We start from the raw sequence: 22,834 nt of genomic DNA, 5'->3' as shown, positions 1-22,834 counted from the left end.
CTCAGCAGAAAAACAGGCCATCACACGTGTGCAAATACAGTTTACTTAAAAAGAAATCAAGCAAAAGAAAACAAGCATCCTACTAAACAACCAAATAGAACACAAGTCAACAGAACTTAAACAAAATATATCTTCTGTAGGTATTTAGTAGTCAACTAGATAATGATAAAGTGAAAAAAAGCCCTCATTTTTAAAACTCACAGAGCTACTATGACAATTAAATAACATGTAGAGAACACATAGTAGTCTTAAGATAAATGGTAATTTTTTAATGCATGAGACTGTTGCTTTGCCTGTCAGAATTATTTTGTATATAATTTAAAAGTGATATTAGCCCCTGGATGCAATACCTAAAGAAGGCATCCATTTATGTTGTTTTCCAGCCAGGGAGGTAGAGTATAATCTGAATCTAATCATGAAGGAGCATGAGAAAAACCCAAATTAAGGAATATTCTGTAAAAATAACTGCCTGTCTTCTTCACGAATACCAACATTAGACAAAGAAAGGCTGAGGAATGGTACTATGTTAAAGAAGACTAAAAAGAGACAATGACAAATAAATACAATACGTGATCTTAGACTCAATCATAAAATGAAAGAAAATAAATGCCATAAAAGGCATTTTTGGAATAACCAACAAAATTGGAGTATGAACTATAGACTGCAGCATTGTACAAATGTTAAAGTTTTCTGAATTTGATGAATGTACTGTTTTTACACAGGACACATACTTAAGTGCAAGGGGTAAAGGCGCATGAAATATGCAACCTACTCTCAATGGCTCAGAAGAGAGTGAATTATATAACAAATATAGCAAAATATTAAAAACTAGTGAATATGGATAAAGAGTATATAGGAATTCTCCGCATTATTCTTGCAACTTTTTGGTAAATTTGAAATTATTTATAATTAAAAAGTTAAAAATACATTGACTCTCAATGAAAACAATGGAACTGAAAGATCTAGAATCTAGATTAAAAATCAAACCCCTCTCTTCCCAAGTAAGACATCGAGGCCCAGAAAAGTTAAGTGACTAGGCCAAGTTTCACAACTAGTTAGCAACAAAATTATAATTAGAACCAAGGACTTTTTTAAAAGTTGAGGTAAAATTTACGTCACTAAAATTAACCATTTTAAAGTATACAATTCAAAATGTTGTACAACCATCAACTCTATCTAGCTCTAAGACATTTTCATCACCTGAAAGGAACTATATAGCCGTTAATCAGTCACACCCCATACCCCTGACTGCACCCCCACCCCCACCCCCGTCTCTGGGAACCACTAGCTTGATGTCTGGTTCTATGGACTGACCTTTGTTGATGCTTCATATAAATGGAATCAGAATATTGTGACCTTCTGTCTGTCTTCTTTCACTTAAAATAACATTTTCAAAATTCATCCACATTGTAGCATGTATCGGTTTCTCAATCCTTTAAATGGCTGAATAATATTCTATTTATAAACATACCACATTTTGTTCATCCATTCATCAGGATTGATGGACATCCAGATTGCTTCTACCTTTTGACTATTGTGCATAATGCTGCTATAAGCATTCGAGTACAAGTATTAGTTTGAATACCTGTTTTCAGTTCCTTTGGGTATACACCTAGGAGTGGAACTGCTGGGTCATACGGTAATTCTACATTTAACTTTTTGAGGAACCGCCAAATTGTTTTTCCATGGAGCCTGCATCATTTTACATTCCCAAGTTCTCTAACATCCTTGCCAACACTTTTTATTTTCCACTTTTTAAATTATGGTCAACCTAGTGGGTATGGTATCTCATTGTGATTCCGATTTGCATTTCCTTAATGACCAATGACACTGAGCATCTTTTCATGTACTTCTTGGCCATCTATGTATCTTCTATGGAGAAATGTTTATTTAGGTTCTTGGCCCATTTTTTTTTTTTTTTTTTTTTTTTTTTGTGGTACGCGGGCCTCTCACTGTTGTGGCCTCTCCTGTCGCGGAGCACACGCTCCAGACGCGCAGGCTCAGCGGCCATGGCTCACGGGCCCAGCCGCTCCGCAGCATGTGGGATCTTCCCGGACCGGGGCACGAACCCGTGTCCCCTGCATCAGCAGGCGGACTCTCAACCACTGCGCCACCAGGGAAGCCCCCAAATTTAAATTGTGTTGTTTATCTTTTTGTTGTCGAGTTATAGAACAAAGAATATTTGATACCTAGTCTAGTGCTTCTTAGGTAAGGTAAATAAACATGAGGAAATATCCACAGGTGAGCATTCTTAAATTATATATAAATATGGATTTAAAAAATTATTTTTCAATTTAACTTTGTATTATGGAAAATTTTAAACATATACAAAAGTAGGGATAACATGTACCCATAATACAGCGGCTGACACTAAGGTTTCATCTACTCATTACCCACTTTTCTAGTTTGTTTTGGCTGGAGTGGTTTGAAGCAAATCCAAGATAACATAGTACTTCATCCTTAAATAATTCATTATGTATTTCTAACACGTAAGAACTTTAAATTAACATAACGCCATTATCATATCTAAAAAGAGTAATATATTTCCTTAATATCATCTAATACCCAGTTCAGGTTGAATTTTCTCCCACTGTCTCAAAATTTCTTCTTATAGTTGGTTTCTTTGAGTAAGTATCCAAATAAAGTCCATATATTGCTTTTGGTTTGTATATCTTCAAGATTTAAAAAAAAAAACCTATACTAGCTCTCCCCCACTCTCCCACCCACCTGTTTAAAAGAAAATAATTTGTTGCAGAAACACTCATTTTTCTAAACAATACCCCCACATTCTCGATTTGGCTAATTTTGTATTTGTGATGTTCCTTTATCCTCCTTATTTCATGTAAACTAGAGACTTGATTAGATTCAGAATGAGTTTTTAGCTTTTGGGGTTTTTTTTGGGGGGGAGGCAAGCATACACCTTATTCTATGTATCACATCAGGAGATACTTAAGACCGAGATGTCTCACTTTTAGTAATGTTAAAATTGATCAGTGGGTTTGGGCCTTTTTCATTTATTAACCTTTCATCTACTGGTTTTAACAGCCAATAATAATTCTTGCCTAGACCCATTAATTCATTTTATGTGATTTTTCTAACCTTAACATTGTTTTTCTAAATTTATTAGATGGAATTTTGCTAAAAGAGAAACCTACCCTCAAAACCCTGAGAAACTGTCCTTGAAAGCAATTTGAAAAGGAAAGTCAGAAAAAGCATGCTTGATGTTTTTCTACTCCTTTTCCAATTTTTAGCATAATGTGTTGGTGCTCTAGCAACTGCCAAAGATAACCAATTTATTTTTTCTGTACTATCATTACAAGATCATCGATTTTCACACATTTTATGTGTTCAATCCATTATAGTCATTATTCATTTGGAGGTTCAGATTGTCCCACTTTTGTCCAGTGGGAGCCTTTTCAGATTCTGTCCTTTTGACAAGATTCTGATGGTCTTTAATAGCTTTTTTGCTTTCTATCACAAGACTTCCCAGGTTCATCTTGTACTTTTCTACCCTAGAACTGGGATAAGAAATTTATTAAAAGAGCCCTGCTTCTTTTTAGTAGGAAATGGCATTTATTAAAGGCCACACGTTGGGTGCTATGGCTATTCATTGCTTCCAAGCCTTTTAAGTAGACAGAGCTAGGAAACAGTCATTTTCTAGAAAAAGAAAAATAAATGAGTCTGTACTTATATTGCCAATTCAAATTTAAGAATGCAGGGTTTTTACATAAATTCTTTGATTTCATATTTTCTTTTTTTAAGAAAGTATCTCTCTTTTTTTAAATGCCAAAAACCTTGGTTCCTGATGGCATTGACATAATTACCTACTTGCTTTATCCTACTGTGTGTCTGTATAATAGTTTCAAAATAACAATACCAATAGAATTATAAACAATATGATTAGTGAATGCAATTTAGGATTTATTATATATCACACTAGGAATATAAAAATCAAAAACACTGTGTTCTAAAGTCACCTGAAATAGTTCATTCCTGATGAATATGCTACCAACTTATGAATGTTTTAGCTTTTCATTCTTAGGTGTTTTTTTGTTTTATTCATTTTATTTAAATTTTTAAAACTTATATTTACTAAGAATTGTTTTATGATTACATAAAACATTTACATGGGTACAAACTACAAATCAACATACACTGAGCGAGATCTAGCCTCTGTCTCTATCTGCTTTCTCTTGGTTCTTCCCTACTCTACATGCTTATTATTTTTAAATTTTTCCTACCATTGCTTCCTTTGGAAAATACAAACAAATAATTAGAAAATGGTTGTCTCTCTCTCCCTTTCCTATTTAAAAGTGTGCTTTACTGTAACAGGTACACTATTCTGCACCTTGCTTTTATTTTTTAACTTAATGTATCTAGAAATCACACCCAGAAGAATATATACATTTTCCTCATTACTTTCAACAGATGCATGGTAGTCCACTGGAAGGATATATACCAGTTTACTAAGCCAGTCTCCTATTCAGGTTGCTTCCAGCTGTTTACTGTTATAAACAGTGCTTTATAACTTTATGCATTCTGCATTTTTTGCTATATTTATGGGACAGAGTCCTAGAAATAGCACTTTTGGGCCAAAGGGTAGCTGCAGAGGTGATTTTGCTAGATATTGATAAATCCCTCTCTTTAAAGTTTGCACCACTTTGCATTCCCACTATTACTGGATGAAAGCACCTGTTTTCCCACAGCCTTGACAAGAGACAAAAGTTGTCAGACTTCTGAATTCTGCCAATCTGATAGGTGAGAAATGGTATTTCACTATAATTTTAATGTATATTTCTCTTAATATAAGAAAGACTGAGCACATTTTTATCTATTTGAGGACCATTTACATTACTTTTTCCCTTGAGTTGTCTGTTTCCACCTTTAGTCAATTTTTTAATTGGGTAGTTGGTATTTTTCTTCTGAGTTTTTACAAGTACCTTATACATTAGTTATATTAGCCCTCTGTATGTGATATAAATATTTCCCCAAGTTTCTCTTTTTTTAAATTTTTCTTATGTTTTATTATGATGCAATTAAAAAAATTATATAGTCAAATACCAATCTTTTCTGTTATTACTTCTGGATGTGGAGCCAAAGAAAACAGTGTTTCCTACTCCTAGGTTATAAAGGAATTCACTCATGTATTTGTTTTTATTACCTATACAATTTATTTTTTAATCATAAGTATTTCTAACCTACTTGGATTTATGTAGCTAAGGAGTATTAAGAAATACATCCATGGGGACTTCCCTGGTGGCACAGTGGTTAAGAACCCGCCTGCCAATGCAGGGGACACGGGTTCAAGCCCTGGTCCGGGAAGATCCCACATGCCACGGTGCAACTAAGCCCGTGCACCACAACTACTGAGCCTGCGTACCACAACTGCTGAGGCCCATGTGCCTAGAGCCCATGCTCCACAACGAGAAGCCACTGCAATGAGAAGCCCGCGCACCACAACGAAGAGCAGCCCCCACTCGCCACAACTAGAGAAAACCCACGTGTAGCAACAAAGATGCAATGCAGCTAAGAATAAATAAATAGAAAAATATTTTTTAAAAAAGAAATACATCCATGAAAAAAAGAAATAGAAGAAGAAAAAAAATTACATCCAATTTTATCTTTTTCCACATGTCTATCCAGTGGTCCCAATGCCACTTAGTAAAAAAGTTTCCTTTGCAAAAACAAATTCTTCCTAGCCTATAGTTCTAAATAAGAAAGGCAAAACAATAAAGCTTTAAGAAGATAACAAAGGAAAGTATTTCATAACCTGGGTACAGGTAAAGATTTTTTAAACAGAATGTAGATGATGGTAACTATAAAGGAATCATCCCCTGATGATTTTTATTTTTTCTAATAATTTGTTTCCCAATTTTAAAGACAATCATGAACTTTTAATTTCTTTCATAAAAAGGTTTACTTTTCTTTACTTACTACCTGTGTATTATTAGGCCTCTCTCTAACTCACTTTTCTAATTTGTAAAATTGGATCTGTGTCACTTTTCTTAAAGAAATGAGAAATTCATTCTAAAACACTATCACACTGTTTATCATATAAATTATGATTAATAAAAACTAATTTATCTTTGATTATGTCAATATTTGTAAGTATAAATCTGAGTATTCTCACCTACTCCTAAAAATTGGCATCCTCTAGCTCTGATAGCCAATAAGAAAGGCAAGACAGTGATCTATCTTACCTGGCCCTAGAAACTGGCATCCTCGAGCCCTGACAGCAGCCCATAAGTTGGCAGACAATTGCTGAGGGTTCTGGTGCTGTAATATTAGTTCTGTTACAGTTCTTTCTCCAAGTGAACGGGCTGCTCGTATGGCTCTTACACGACCTTCTTCCTCCACCAGTTGACAGTTTACAAGTGTCACCAGTTTCCTTTGCATTGGACGGCTCAGTGCACTCTGGTTCAAACTAGCTACACCTTTAGGAAAAAAGGAAACTACAGTTTTTTTCAATCAAAAAAGACAAGTCAAATTTCATTATCTATTTAATGAAAATATCTAGTATTTAACTATTAAGCCACAATTCCTAATCAGTCCCCATAAGGTACTTTCATTTTTTAACAATGACTATTTTGTCCCTGTTCTCTGTGGTAACTGCAGCCTAATTTTTAGTTACTTCGAATTTTATTTGGGTATCCTATTCTCTAGGCTACGTGTGTCCCACAAAAGAGAGTAATTTGGGTTTATTTAGTCTATTCTTCATCTTCACTAAAACTATTGAAGATAAATTTAGACCTAAATAAATGAAAAAATCTAAATGTAATGATTAACAACAGCTCTAGTTTTGGGGGCTTTTTTTGTTGTTGTTTTGTATATAAAACATTTAGAACACGGTTTAATGACAAAATCTTAGATCCTATTCCCTTTTCAGATTCAAAGATATTGCTCCAGCAATTCTTCCCTCTCTCCCACATCATCAATTGTTCCCTTCCTACTTGATCATTTTCATCAACATACAGTAAGAACAAGCATGCTGTTATTTCATACATCTTAAAAAAATTAATAAATCTTTTTATTCATCCCTTTTCCCCTACCTGCTCTGCCCCATTTCTTTCCTCCGTTTTGCAGCAAATCCTCTAGAGTTGTCTATATTCACTATCTCCAAATCCTTGCTTCACAATCTTTAAAACCTACTCCAATCAAGTTTTTGCCACTATCTCTTGACCAAAACTGCTCTTCTCATAACAACAATTACCTCCTCTTTGCTAAATCAATGGTCAATTCTCAATCCTTATCTTATCTGACCTTTCAAGAGCACTCAACACAGATCACTCTTAACTCCTTTAAAAACATTCTTTACTTGGCTTCCAGAACACCTCTGTCTCTTAATTTTCTTCCTTCCTTCTTCCTTTCCAGTCTTCTTTGCTGATTTCATCTTTTCTTCTTGACTTCCTAATGTTAAACAGCCTAGGACCCAGTTTTTGTTTTCTTCTCTATCTATACTCACTACTTAGGTGATCTCATCCAGTCTTATTGCTTTAAATACTACCTGTATGTCAATGACTCCCAAAATTACAACTCATACCTCATTCCTTAACATATGTCCACTGGTTACCTAACAGCATCCAAGTGAAGATTTGACATCTCAAATTCAACATGACCAAAACTGAACTCCTGATCTTCCTATCTAAACCTAATGTCCCTGCAGTATTCCTTGTGTAAATTGATGGTAACTTCTCTTTCCAGGTGCTCAGACCCCAAAACTCAGGAGTCATACTTGACCCTGCTCTTTCTTTCATACCCACATCCAATAATTTAGGAAATTCTCTTGATTCTACCTTCAAAAAACATCCAGACTGTCCACTTCTCACTAGCTGCACTTCCACTAACTTTGTCCCGTCAGCCAATACCCTGGTTCTCCCTTTGTCCTTCTACACTGAATTCTCAACAGAGCAGCTAGTGTGACCCTTTTACCATTAGTCATATCATGTCATTCCTCTGGCTCAAAATCCTAGAGTAACTCCCCAATTTCACTAAGAGTAAAAGCTCAAGTCTTTAAAATGGCCTGTAACTCTGTACAACATCTGGCCTCACCATTCCTTTTCATTACCTCATACTGCTCTCCCCCTCACTCACCCTACTCCAGGTACATTCTCCGTACATTATCCTGTTTTTGTTCTTTGAAGACACTAGGCATGCCTTGGGGACTTTGTTATTTCTTCTGCCTTGAACAGTCTTTTCCCAGTAACCTACATGGTTAACTACCTCACTTGTTTCATCTCAAGTTCGAAAGCTACCATCTTAACAAGGTCTACACTAATCACCTTGTTTAAAATTGCAACCCACCCTTTTCCCCTCACTCTGACATTTCTGATCCATTTAACTATACTGTTTTCTTTCCACAGCAATTATCATTTATAACATAGCGCCTGGTACTTAGGACATGCTCTTTAAGTATCTGTTCAATGCATGAATGAGGTAGATAGGATAAGTTTCTCAAGGAAGCCAGTGTCCAAAATATCCAACAGTGGAAAGCACAGAGCAGATACAAAATAAATACTTGATTAATTCACTCACTCAACAACTTTTTATTACATCTATGACCTGCTACCTACCTACAGAAGAGAATTTCATTTCTGTCTCAGCACTTAACTTACTGAGCTTATATGCCTATCTCCCCAATAGACTGTGGGCTCCATGAAGACCCTAACCTGTAAGTTATGTAAGTTAACTGTAAGTGCTCCATAAAATTTAATAAATGACTGAATGAATACATTGTCTTAGTAGGATTCATTAAAACTAATATTCTGCTATAGCACCATTAGTTTAATCAGTGAATATAAACATTGTATAAATCTCAATATGTAGTATGTCTGATGAATTCTTAAATTAATAACAATATTGATTATCTCTAGAAAATAGTATAATGTTCTCAATCAAAAAGATTTCCATGATCCCTTTAAGCAAACTCATTTATCAAAACTCAAAATTATTTAATAGGGTATCAACATCAAGTCTTCCAAAATTAACGTATTACCAAGTCCTACTCACCCATAAAAGTAGTTTTTTATGAACTTACCTTTACCTCCACTTAGTGGTTTTAAGTAGAGTGCCAAATCCTCAACACATTTCTTTGCAACCTCATAGTGTTTGTTCTCACCTAAATTACTTAACTTTACTGATTGATGATCTGGTACCTAAAAAACAAAGAAAAATTGAAGAAATACATTCATCCAGTTCATGCAATTGTTAATTTTATATTTGATAATAATCTTGGTGAGTATAAACTTCTAATACACAGACAATCAAAGTAGTTTAAGTGAAATTAAAGCCAAACACCTAGCCAATCTGCTTTCCAAGAACCAAGGATATCATACTTAATAGCATGGGCTGGGTGAATTAATGAGAGGAAAAAAGGAGGTAGTTAATTGTACAATGTATCAATGTTATTCCTCAGGGATGATAACTATGCTATAACTTTGAAAAATGTTAACATTAGGGGAAGCTGCAGAAAGTTAACAGGTTCTCTGTGTACTGTTTTTCGCAATTAAAAAAAGTATTTCAAAATAAAAAGTAGCAAAAAAAGGCAAGAACTTTTTTCCCCTAAGCACTTGGCACCTGCTTCCTATATAACTTACTTATTATATTTATTGTTTATGGTCTGTCCCCCCTTGTTCTCAATGAAAGGTCAAAACTTGGGTAAAACCTTGGGCAGCTCTGCAACTGCTACAAATGATCTTGAGTAAATTATTTAACTGCTCCAAGTCTAGTTTGTACTGCTCAAGATGGTTTCTCTATCTGCAAAATGAAGATGAAAATCCCTATTTCACAGTGCCATTATGAAAATTCAATTTAATTCACAAATATTTATATTCATGGAGTGCTTACCACGTGCCAAGCAGTTATGGGCAGTAGGCATCTATCAGTGAGCAAAACAGACAAAATATCTTGCCCTTGTGTAGCTTACATTCTAGTAAAAAGGAAGCAGCCAATAAATTTTTTAAAAAAATAAATATATAGTATGATAGAAGGTGGTCAGTAAAAATTATACAGCAAGGATAAGGGGGATTTGAGAGTGTTGGAGGGGGATTGCAATTTTAACAGGGGTGGTCAGGATAGGCTTCCTTGGGAATCATGACATTTGAATATAGACTTGAAAGAGGAGAGAAAATGAGTATCTTAGGCAAAATAACAGTCACTGAAAAAGCCCTCAGGTGGGAACAAGTTTGGTACATCTGACAATTGGTTAGGAAGCCAGTGTGGCTTAAGCAGAAAGAGTGAGGACAGAGCAGGAGATAAGGCTGAAAAGGTAATAGAAAAGGTAATAGAAGTCATATTGTAAAGACCTGCAAGATAATTTAAGGACCAACTGAGAGAACATTTATAAGTGAAAAAACACAATACCTGACCTATAGCAGATGCTAAATGATAGCTAGTATTATTACAAATAATCTACAGTATTTTATTGAATCTAAGATGCCACTGTTTGCAAGAGGCACCATTGTTTTATGCACCATTAAGGAAAAAACTGCCAATTAATTTATGACACACTATTGATAAATAGATGCATCTTGATTTCAGAGTGTCTAACTGGATTATGAACACTGAAAAGAAATGTGCTTTAAAAGGAAAACCTCAAATATCAAGACACTAAAGGAATGGAGTATTTTAATTCACTGAATTTTCTAAGAAGTGATTAATCAGAAAAATCCTTACTTTCTTGCTTTAATATGTAGTACATGAAGTACAGAATTTCATCTTCTTCCTCACCTGTAAAATGGGGATAATAACTACCAGAAGAACTATGACAAGAATTAGTGATAATAGATGTGGACTGCTTACTATCATACCTAACACAAAATAGGCCCTCATTATATGAAAATTATGATAAATCTAGGGTCTTGCTGATTCAGTAAAATGATAAATAAGATATGCTATTTCTATAGCATATGAGCATAAGCAGAAACTGCAGAATTTGTTACTGACACTCTAGAAATTGGTTTTCTATATATACATCTTATATATGTATATATACCTATACAGACCTATTTTCTCATTTATAATATCATCCTAAAAGTCAAGTGAAGTTTTAAAGAAAACCAAAAAACCTCCACTTAAGGGTTATAGATGGTTGATTTCTGGCCAAAGCTTTGATTACATTTCTTTTCACGCACCCTAATGACTAAATATTTACATATGCTTATACAAAAATGTTTCTTATCCACCAAAATCACTTAAAAACATAACTTTTGGGGCTTCCCTGGTGGCGCGGTGGTTGGGAGCCCGCCTGCCGATGCGAGGCATGCGGGTTTGTGCCCCAGTCTGGGAGGATCCCGCGTGCCGCGGAGCGGCTGGGCCCGTGGGCCGTGGGCGCTGGGCCTGCGTGTCCGGAGCCTGTGCTCCACGGCAGGAGAGGCCACGGCAGTGAGAGGCCCGCGTACCGCAAAAAAACAAACAAAAAAAACAAAAACAAAACAAAACAAAAAAAACATAACTTTTGACCACAACACTGAATACAAAAAAGTATATAATTATATGCAATTTACAGTTTTGCATAAGGATTTATGACATTATCTAAAGAAAATCATTTGCGGAATACAATAATGAAAATCAGGTATCCTGAGTATTTTTTATGTCTCAAATATCCCTAAACATACTTTGTACCCCTTAATGAACAAAGTTCTATAATTATTACTTATATCAAACACGTAAAATCCTGAAAGGTTACCTGGGCTCCAACTAACTGGAGAAGTGCGAAGTTGACAGGAAGCACATCAATGTCTGTGTTGATGGCAGTCTGATCAAAAGGACAAGCTTTTCGGTGAAGTTTATTCAAGCAGGTCTTGCAAACAGTGTGTGAACAACCTAAACTGATGGGTTTGTGCACATTCTCATCAAATTCATTATAGCAGATTGGACAGGACAGAAATTCTGTCCATTGAGCTGCCTGCACAGGCATTGTGGAAGCTGGATGCTCGGGTTAGCAGTCTAGCAGATCATTATTTTGCTGGGTAGTGTTTTGTAAGCTGGAAATGGACAAAAGTAAGAATTAACCACATATTCATCATTCACCTTTCAAGAGTTAACTGCTTAAGTCAACCATCACAGCTTCAAAACCTAAAACACTTTTTTTAAAAAAATAAATTTATTTATTTATGGCTGTGTTGGGTCTTCATTGCTGCGTGCGGGCTTCTCATTGCGGTGGCTTCTCTTGCTGCGGTGCCCGGGCTCTAGGCGTGGGCTCAGTAGTTGTGGCGCACGGGCTTAGTTCCTCCACGGCATGTGGGATCTTCCTGGACCAGGGATCGAATCCGTGTCCCCTGCATTGGCAGGAGGATTCCCAACCACTATGCCACCAGGGAGGCCCAAAACCTAAAACAATTCTGAATAATTCTATATGCTTTGAACATCTTTTTCTTTAAATCTATTTGCTGAATTAAATTTCTGAAAAGTTTTTGTGCAGAAACAATATCCTAATAGTGCTCCTTCTGACTAAACATATTTATATCAGTTGCGCATCAAAGCTTTCATGTATTTTTCTTAATGACCACATCAAATAAACAGATTAACTTTCCACAATTTCATTTTCAGAAAAACAAATTACTTTGAATTGCTAATTAAAAAAAAAAAGTGTTTCCCTTGGATATCTACTACCCCCAAGCATAGTAAGATATGACCTAAGAGTTAGTGAACTCTGGAAATACTGATCCAAACAAAATCACGGTGAGTCAGGAGTGAAGGAACAGCTTTGCCACCTGAATGACCAAGTCAGTCAAGGATAGTTCACCTTGGCAGTTTCACAAAAGAGGAAATCTCTGGTCAGGACATGACTATGAGGCTAACTAAGGTACTGAAAAAGTATGAGAGAAGACTGTTAATGATAGAGCCATTTGTCCATAAATGAAAGAATGATGCTAACCTTAAAATACAGTGCCAAAGTAAAAGAAAAAAAAAAGAAAATACAAATCTTGAATGTAATTCCCTACAATACTTTTGACAAAACATATCAGTTAGTGATATATATATATATATATATAACCCCAAAACTGTCAGGTCCAATGAGCAAGATGTTGAAGAATAAAATAATATTCTTATCTAATAACTCTAAACAGAAAAACAGCAAAATACAGTTGACCCTTCAATAATGCAGGCTTGAACTGCCCAGGTCCACTTATACACATATAATTTTCTCTTTTTTTTAATAATGCTTTTTTTTTAAACATCTTTATTGGAGTATAATTGCTTTACAATGGTGTGTTAGTTTCTGCTTTATAACAAAGTGAATCAGCTATACATATACATATACATAACATATACATATATCCCCGTATCTCTTCCCTCCTGCGTCACCCTCCCTATCCCACCCCTATAGGTGGTCACAAAGCACAGAGCTGATCTCCCTGTGCTAATCTCCCTGTGCTATGCGGCTGCTTCCCACTAGCCATCCATTTTACATTTGGTAGATACACAGATATTTCTCAGTAGTAAATACTACAGTACTACGGAGTATGGCTGATTGAATCCACAGATGCAGAGGAACCATGGATGCAGATGGACAAGTATAAATTATATGTGGATTAACCCCAGCATTATTCAAGGGTCAACTGTTTAAATTTCTATCTTTATATATGCATATGATTAAAAGGCACACGGAAAAACATGACTGATTTTTCTTTTCTTATTCCTAAGATTAAAACATTCCATAATTTTTAATAAAATATTTAGTATCAAAACCTCTAATTTAAAATCTTTAGATCCTGGGACTTCCTTGGTGGCACAGTGGTTAAGAATCCACCTGCCAGTACAGGGGACACAGGTTCGAGCCCTGGTCCAGGAAGATCCCACATGCTGCGGAGCAACTAAGCCCATGTGCCACAACTACTGAGCCTGCGCTCTAGATAGAGCCCGCTTGCCACAACTACTGAAGCCCGCGTGCCTTATAGCCTGTGTTCCGCAATGAGAAGCCACCGCAATGAGAAGCCCACGCACCGCAACGAAGGGTAGCCCCCGCTCGCCGCAACCAGAGAAAAGCCCGCGCACAGCAACGAAGACCCAACGCAGCCAAAAATAAATACATAAATAAATAATTTTAAAAATATATATAAAAATTAAAATACAATCTTTAGATCCCGAACTTGAACACTCTACATTTCACAAATTTTCTGCATCGTCCAATTCAAAACTTATATAAGTCTGACAGATGCTCTCTGGTGAACAAGAAATCTAGGTATTTAGGGCAATTATCAGCCAATACTTTATTTCATAAGAACGTTTACCAATCCAAATATATTAGTGCCACAGAAATTAGATGTTTAAAATGTAATCAGATTCAGGACAGAAAAGTGTATAACTGATTCTCAAATAACCCCACACTCAAATGAGGAATTCTATTAGCCTTTATTGTGCTTTTTATGTTCAAAAAAACTAAGGTTTTAAAAAATACCTTGGTAAAAATGAATTACAGAACTTGTTGTGTAAAAAGCACCTACACAAACTTTTCCTCAAACAGCTCTGATGCAAAGTATCTAATATCTTTATTTATAAACTACCCAAATCTTGCAAACTATGTTTACTTTATTTTACACATTTCACTTTCACATTTCCGCATCTGTCAATGCCATCAATCTTAAAAAGTCTGCTTCGAACTTCAGAGATGAGCACTGAGCAGGTGAACACATCACTCCTTGAAACTATTCAACATTTTTAATGTTTAGTCTTCTAGGCTGCCGAATTATACAAGGAAAAGACCTTTAAGGAAGGATGAATTTCATGTTAAATCTAGTGCTGAGAGCCCTAATTTAGTTAATAACTTGAACTGATAAAATATTTATCAAAACAAGACACTGCATCTATTTTTTTCTTAATGGCCACCTGTTTGGAAATGCTAATTCTGTGGGTTAGGATACCATGGGCCACTGGGTAATAGGAAACTAGTAGCAAATACTCTTTCCTTACTTAGTTTTCCAAGATCATCCTGAAATGCTTTACGTTAAAGTTAATAAGTGGGGGGAGAAAAGCCCTTTCAGTTTGAACCAAACATAAAAATGCTGCCTTTCATATTTTCGCCTACTAGTTTTGAAGTGTTTCAAATTATTCAGGAATACACTTGATAGTTTTAATATCTCATATGTGTTTCTAGGTCTAAGAACAGCAGATGTTTTAATATAATTAATGCTGAGACATTTAACTTCTAGCAGAAATCAAATAAATACCTTTGAAAGAAAAAAATATTTGCCAAATTCTCCTTCTGCTATGTGTCAGATTCTAACTTTCTGAAAGGAAAATTACAAACTGAACTTTCCTGGTAAGATACCAGAAACGGTTTGACTTTTTAAAATGTTTTTCCTCAGTACCACTGTTGATAAATTCTAGATTCCTCAATTATGATAAAGACAAAATAAAATTTTGTCTGAAACACCAAAAGGTTTAATTAGTGATGACAAAACTGACCTTTCATTCCTTTCAAAGGCACTCTGTAAATGTTTACCTAGAAAATATTTTTATAATTATCAAAAATGATAGCCTACTGTCTCTATAATTTATTTTTTAAAAGCATCTAAATGACCCATAGCAAGCTAATAATATATATTGATGTGTAGAACTCGCAGGTTTATACTAATACATGCCATAGTAACTTACTTGAAACTATGAAAGTTTTAAATTGCTAATAACATTTATATTTAACAGTAAAGTAAGTATCCATCCTAAAGATACTCCCAAAACATCTCAAACTGAGATAAAATGGCTTAAAAAGCCCATACCTCTAGATATATAAAGGGACTACTTAAGAAAAACATTCAAATTAAATTATTTGTATTAAGTCATTTTATTTACTAGTTACTAAAATTGAAGAACAAGATAAAGCATAGGAGTGAGAAATGCTATATTAGAGAGGAGACCTTAAACAGATTTTTACTCAAGTAATTTTTCAGGCTGTAAGTTCCTTGTAATGCGTACTAACTCATAAAACAGGAAGAGTAATAGACACCTCTTACATGATGCAAATTAGAAATTGCTTTATTAAAGGCAAACTGCTTATCACCTAAGTACTTTCATTTTCTTAGTCCACCATGATATTATGCACTCAGTTCAGGACTATGAAACATGATTTTAAAATGTCAGAGTAAGGTTTATGCCCCATTCACTACTGTATAATAAAAAAATACAGTATTTCACAATTCTCTTTATACAGATGTAAACATTAGGGCTCAGGTCTGTTAATTAAAACATTGTTTTCATTTTAGTTCACCCATGTGAGAAACTTAAGCTACTGAAATGGACTGTAACAGTACTTCTCAATTCAGAAACCTTAAAAATAATTAGTTTTGGACTTAAAAAATTATATTTAAAGCATCATAGGTACAATTTAGACCTTAACCTATAAAACTAACAAACAAAACCAATGAAAATAATCTGTAAGTTCTAAAACTCAGTATTCAAACTTATGAAAAGGACTGGAAAAAAGGAACTAAATTACAATGTTAAAGACTATTGGGTTTCCCTGGTGGCGCAGTGGTTGGGAGTCCGCCTGCCAATGCAGGGGACGCGGGTTCGTGCCCCGGTCTGGGAAGATCCCACATGCCGCGGAGCGGCTGCGCCCGTGAGCCATGGCCGCTGAGCCTGCGCGTCCGGAGCCTGTGCTCCGCAACGGAAGAGGCCACGACAGTGAGAGAGGCCCGCGTACCGCAAAAAAAAAAAGACTATTATACGTGCTTCAGTATATGTTATGAAAGATATATGACCCAAGTTTTACTTCTAAAATCCACTATGGGGTTGAACTCAGTTTTTTAATGAGATTTAACTTTCAATGCCTTCTATTAGAACAGTAATGGGATAATTTTCTATTTTAACTAATATAACCAATAAAGTTTTGCTACTTTAGTGATGACTACCTGAAAAATACTTTTTTTGAGATAGAACTTAATTACTCACTTCTGCCTATCAAATAATGGCCACTGGATAAATTTACCCTTCATATTATCAAAGTCTTTAGCCTTTTGGTTATTCTGATTATAAGAAGACATTCTGACAGGAAATTTTTGGTTTTCATGCATCTACTTCTATTCAGATAATTTATTTCTTGGAAGAGCAGTACTCTAGAACTGCACTGTCCAGCAGAAATATAATGTGAGCTACAAGTAATTTAAAATATCTAGTAGTTGGGAGGGAGGCTCAAGAGGGAGGGGATATGGGGACATATGCATGCATATGGCTGATTCACTGTGGTGTACAACAGAAACTAACCAGTATTGTGAAGCAATCATACTCCAATAAAGATCTATTAAAAAAAATAAAGAAAAAATAAAATATCTAGGAGTCACATTAAAAAAAGGAAAAACAGGTGAAATTAATTTTAATAATAATTTATTTAACCCAATTTATCCAAAATATCATTTCAACATGTAATCAATATAAAAAATTATATTTTTAATTCTTTTTTTTTGGACTAAGTCTTGAAATCTGGTGTGTATTTTACACTTATAGCACATCTCAATTCACACCAGCCGCATTTCAAGTGCTCAATTGCCACATGTGGCTAGCGGCTAGTGTTGGACTGTGCAACTCTAGAGTACTTAAAATTATAAAGTAATACTCAAAACTAATTTTTATTAAGAATTTGAGGTTAAAGTTACATCTACACTTAGGAAGGTTTTCATAAAACTAAAAAGCCTGAAGATCATAAAGACGTAACTTAATATTTATGAGACTAGGTGCAAAGCATTATTTTAAATTTTCAGCTGGCTTTATTTTACTACATGCTTCCTTTTTGCATCAATAGAAAATGAAACTTCAACCCAGTCCAACCAAAACAATAAACAAGTACTTATTATAATAAGATCTTATTGTAAGTTTATTTATCATTATTTGATATTGCATACAATGTGGAAGTTCTATTTCTGAATATAAAATTCTGTGTAAAGAAAAATGCTTTCCCTCCCAAAAGAATTTTTTTGACTTTTTTTAAACTGGAAGACACAGCAAACTACAAAAGCAGAAAATGAATTAATGAAAACATATGAACAAAGAACATAAGTCTTCTTAAATGTCAGGTTGACCCCACAGTAATAACAGATCAGGAGTAACTCAAAGAATCCACTAATGAACACGACTGCAATTAAATCCTCAAATAGGCGCCAATCTGAATTATAACATCTGCTTTTTCTAAACATGTCTGGAATGTATGTTTAACATTTTGTCCTTCTAGCTATTTTCCAAACTCTAAAAATTTGGAAAACATCAATCTCCAAATCAACAAAAACAGCAATATTGAAAGAGGGTCTTTGACAGGATGTAATGGCCTCGATTTCTTCAAGAACTGAATGTGGAAGTAAACAACATAAGAAAGGGATGTTATGTTAGAACAGTGGTGCAGCTTTTTAGACAGATAAAAGAATCCATGAAGTCTTCTTAATGTTTCGAGAAGCCACAACTAAATTTTTATGTTTAACTATAAACAGGCTGCACAAAGCTAACTAAAATACTTCTTTCTTTGCTTTTGGGTATAATTATATCAATTTAGTGTAGCAACATTAACTTTCTTAAGTTAATCAAAAGTTCCTATTGGAACTTAAAAGTTTGACTAATACAAAAATAGAAAAAAGATTACTCAAGCACTTTATTTGGGATACAAAGTCATTCTAACACAGGTGGTGGGAGGAAAGTAGGAATTAAAAAGAAGGGGCCTAGCTAAGGGGAGAGTAGGAATTAAAAGGGAACTAGGTAGTTATTTTAAAAACAAAAAAAGAGGGTGGGAATCATGAAATTAGATCTACTTTATGTCAGTGATTACTTGAGGCTATTTTGATGTCAAGGTTCTATCTGCCGGTATCTTAAAACTGTTCTGTGATTCCAAGGATGGAAATGACAGCTACCCCCATCTTCTTCCTTCCTGAAAGCTAAGAATAGAGAAAAGTAGAGCTGCTTCTGAGAAACAAAGATGCTTTCTACCATTCTTCTAAGATGGTGGAAGAGTCTCCTTAAGAGGCTTCCCCAAGAAGGAAAAATGAAGGAGGGAAAGAAAACCATAGCAGAATTCCCTGGCTGTTTCAACGCCATTGCTCCGTCACAACCACTGTGCAACCACTCTGGTCCGGCCCTCTCCCTCCCAGGAGGTTAAGCCCTCCCAGGGCATTGTTTAGCCAGGGTCCCTATTTACCACTCAGATCGCCTCCACCATTCCTGCTTTAGGATCTCGGGAAGCCCCAGGGCAGAAAGCCGAAAAGCCAGGAGAGGACTTGGTTTCGAGGACCTCCTCCAACCCCACTCTTGCTAACTGGTGTTGAAAAGGGAGAGGGAAGCCTGGTCTTTGCTTGCATGGGTTCCTTAGGGGCAGAAGCGTCCCCTCGGCCGGTGTCGACCGGAGGTGGCCATTAGCGCCGGGCGCTTGGTACTGAAAAAGCCCTACCGGGGCGAGGGGCCTCCTCCGGCCCGAGACTCCGGGCCCGGTCCGGGTGTCAGGTGCGGCCCTCGGTTTCCTACCCTCGGGGCACCGGCGACGACAGCGCACAGACCCCGGGCTGAGACCGGTCACCCGCCCGACCGCCGGGGACCTGGGACCCAGGCTGGCCCCGAGCCGCATCGTGCCCGCCCCCGCCCTACCTGAGGGGGACCGGGCGGGGTCGCTAAGGGCCGCTCCCGGGAGCCCCGCGACCGCGCGGCTCGGCGACGGAGGCGCCTCGTCTCGCCGGGGCAGAGCTCGGCGGCGGCTTCACGGCGTCAAACTCCATCGGGAGGTACAGGGACAGCCCCGTTGGCGGCGGCGGAGGCCGCGACGGGGCTTCCTCCTCCCTCCGCCTCCGCCTCCTTCTCCTTCTCCTCCTCCTCACCAAGGAGGCGGACCTGGAGGGATTCCGACCTAGTTCTCGCGAGAAGATACTCCCCACCTCACGCGAGATCACGCCTGACCGGGAGCTGGGGAGGTGGAAGAGAAGCGTAGTAGCCCCCGCCCCCTGGACTGCGCATCAGTTTTCCTCGGGTCTACAGAACCACCCCTTCACGTGACTAGGGAGCTCTGGAGCACTGTGGGAGGTGCTGTTAGGAGGCCTGGGCAAGCCGAAGAGCTTGATGGGAAACTCCCTGTACATTCATATGCGCCTCGAGCCAGCCTCCTAGACACTGGTTTGAGCCAGTGTCTGACTCCCACTGTGGAAGGCGTGGTATGGATTGAGCATAATCTGAGGCATCTGTATTATATTGTACTCACTCTCTCATAATTAAATGCTGACAGGTTCCCTCAGTCTCTCCACATAGGGGCCAAGCAATCTCCCTATTTTATTTAAAAAAAAAATTTGTTTGCCTGGCACTAACGCCTTATCCCTTTGTTAAAGAGAGAATTCTGGGCTCTTCAGAAGATGGCAGGGATAAAAATTCAGTCACAAATTCTGGCGTCAATATCTCAATAAATATTTGTTGAAGGATTTCTTTTCATAGTAAACTGCAAGGTAGAATTTATTGTTTTTATAGATGAAGAAGCAGGCTGGGAAGAGGGATCAGGGAAATACATTAGTGGACTATATTACGTGCCAGGTCCTGAGTTACATAATAAAATTTTTAATTTTACTATTTTGTTTCACATGCTCATCAAAATAATCCTAAAAGGCAGATACTATGTACTCTGTTACTGATGAGATACTAAAAAACACAGGTTAAGAAAATGGCCATGAATTTTAATTAAACAAGTCACTTTCCAATGTGAAACCAGATGTCCAACAAGAGCGTTTATGGAAGTAAACCCACCACAAATTAGAAGACATATGGAAAAGTAGTTTATAAACTATAATGAGTTTAAATATATATATACATATGGTTATTACTACCCAGATGGCAGGAAAACATCAGTGTTTTTAAAAAAAATATTCATAGGCCACATCAAAGATTTTAATGCATTTTTATCCCTTTCAGTCACTTCTCTTTATGAAATATATGCCAACCCAATAGAAAGGTTCCCAACAATGATTCATTTGGTTCACTGTTTTCCATTCAACTAGATAGCGATGGATATATACATATCTTTTTTCCATTCCACTGGACAGTGGTATGTGATAATGTGATAATATTTTTCAAAGGTGACCTGATCACACTTAAAATTTCAATTCCAATTCTCCTTCCCTCCCTGCTTTATTTTCTCCAACTCCGTTTTCAAAATCTGACAGTACATTGGTTTTACTTGCTTACTGTCTGTCTCGCTCCAGTACAACACAAGTTTCTTGAGAGTAGGGATTTTTGTCTGTCTACCTAACTTCTAATACAGGTATATATTGTAAAGACTCTGTAAATATTTGTTGAATGAATGATTAAATGAATAGCCAGGAAAAATAGTTTCCTTTAAAATTCACAGATTAGACAAAAGACAAAACTCTCCATTCCCATCTCCACTTTATTATTTCTTATGTAAACATATAGGATAGTTACATCCAGGGAAAAATGGCAAGGATTTTCTCTTACACCAAAGTAACAACTGTCTTTCCAAGATCCTTTATACATAAATCCAGTAAATGAAGAGGCTGAACCAAAACATGCTGCATATTTTTCCCATCATATCAGAAACACAAAGAACTAAAAGTGAATGTTTTCAGTGAATAAATTCAACACTTTACTTTGCCATACCTGCATTTTAAAAAAAGATTTCATTTTCCTGAAATTGTTTAGAAACATCATGCAAACAGACACTCTCCTAGGAATGATTTGAGATCCCTCTGTGCTACCGAACAGGAATAAATAATAATAAATAACAACCATCACTTTCACAAAACACCCCTTCCCCCTAAGCAAAAATCTCAAAGTGCTTACAAAAAATTTCACGAGAATCTTACAAGGCACACATAAAGCATAAACATAGTACAACCATAATTTTTTCAAACATCAAAGATAGATACCAATTTCTAAAAGAAATAGTTTATTACTATTCTTTTACTCTCCCCTCCCATTTCCATCCCTCCCCCACAAAATTTCATCCTAGGAAGCAAAAATAAGAAAAGTACTTCAATCACAAACTATTTCTGAAAGGGAAGTGTTCTCATGCCTACAAATGGCCAATCATAAGTCAAATGGGAAAGAAAATTGAGCGCTGTGCTATCAAATTCTCCAGTGGAAGAAAAACACTCTTTAATTTAGAAAAGTTCTGTCTCCAATGGAGTACTAAATAGCAACATTCATAAAGACACAAAACTCTCCTCACTTGCCTTTCCCTCTGTTCTTAGAAACTCAGGAAGATTTAAATATAAAATCATAGAATTTTAGACCTGGAAATGATCTTACAAATTATCAAGATCAAAGTTGTTATTTTACATATAAATTTAAGAAAAGCTCAAGGAGAGGTGACCTACCCAATGTCACTAACTAGTGACCTGGGAATTATGAAGTTGTTTTTCTTATCTAACACTAGAGCTGGGTTACTTAAAATCTCTCCCAGAGTTAAAAATCTATAAAGAACATATTTTTCACAGAAGTATCACAAAAAAAGATATTTAACATTTATAACAATCAACATGTGATTCATCACAAAATTCATTAAATGGTACAAAGTATATTACATTTTAAAATGTGGAAGGGCTTCCACAGAAACTAAACGTAGCAGAAATTCTAAATAAAGCTGAGGTGAGTAGAGGAGGAACAGAACATCTTGAAATAAGATGTATCCAGTCAGCCTTCTTTACAAATAGTTCCTGTGTTTTAGAAAATATGATTTTTCCTGCACTATATTTTTATCTTGCTATAACAACAAAAAGTTTTGTGTTATATGTGGACAGGGATATTAGAGAGCGATGGCTCATAACACAATTTGAAATATTGCTCTCAGTGAAATAACTACACAGTCATCGTTTTGCTTTTGGCACATTTCTGGAAATACAGAATAAAACTCCAGGGAGGGCTTCTTTCT

At 36.2% G+C, this 22,834-nt stretch overlaps 1 protein-coding gene across 2 annotated transcripts in view; it reads right to left on the bottom strand.

Annotated features, from left to right (window-relative positions):
• RC3H2 (ring finger and CCCH-type domains 2) overlaps positions 1 to 19,725 on the bottom strand; it is a 46,633-nt gene extending 26,908 nt beyond the window's left edge. For both annotated transcript variants that reach the window (XM_082657605.1, XM_082657606.1), the window contains exons 1-4: positions 19,555 to 19,725; positions 11,684 to 11,981; positions 9,035 to 9,152; positions 6,201 to 6,434 (exon numbers count right to left, since the gene is read on the bottom strand). In XM_082657605.1, coding sequence (XP_082513731.1) covers positions 6,201 to 6,434; positions 9,035 to 9,152; positions 11,684 to 11,914 — 583 coding nt within the window. In that variant the 5' untranslated portion in view covers positions 11,915 to 11,981; positions 19,555 to 19,725. The remainder of the gene's footprint in view (positions 1 to 6,200; positions 6,435 to 9,034; positions 9,153 to 11,683; positions 11,982 to 19,554) is intronic.
• Positions 19,726 to 22,834: the final 3,109 nt, after the last annotated feature.

Source organism: Grampus griseus (assembly GCF_964374135.1).
Source record: "Grampus griseus genome assembly, chromosome: 6".
NCBI lineage: Eukaryota > Metazoa > Chordata > Mammalia > Artiodactyla > Delphinidae > Grampus > Grampus griseus.
The sequence above is the reverse complement of the archived record's forward strand: the minus strand, read 5'-3'. Positions and strand labels throughout refer to the sequence as shown.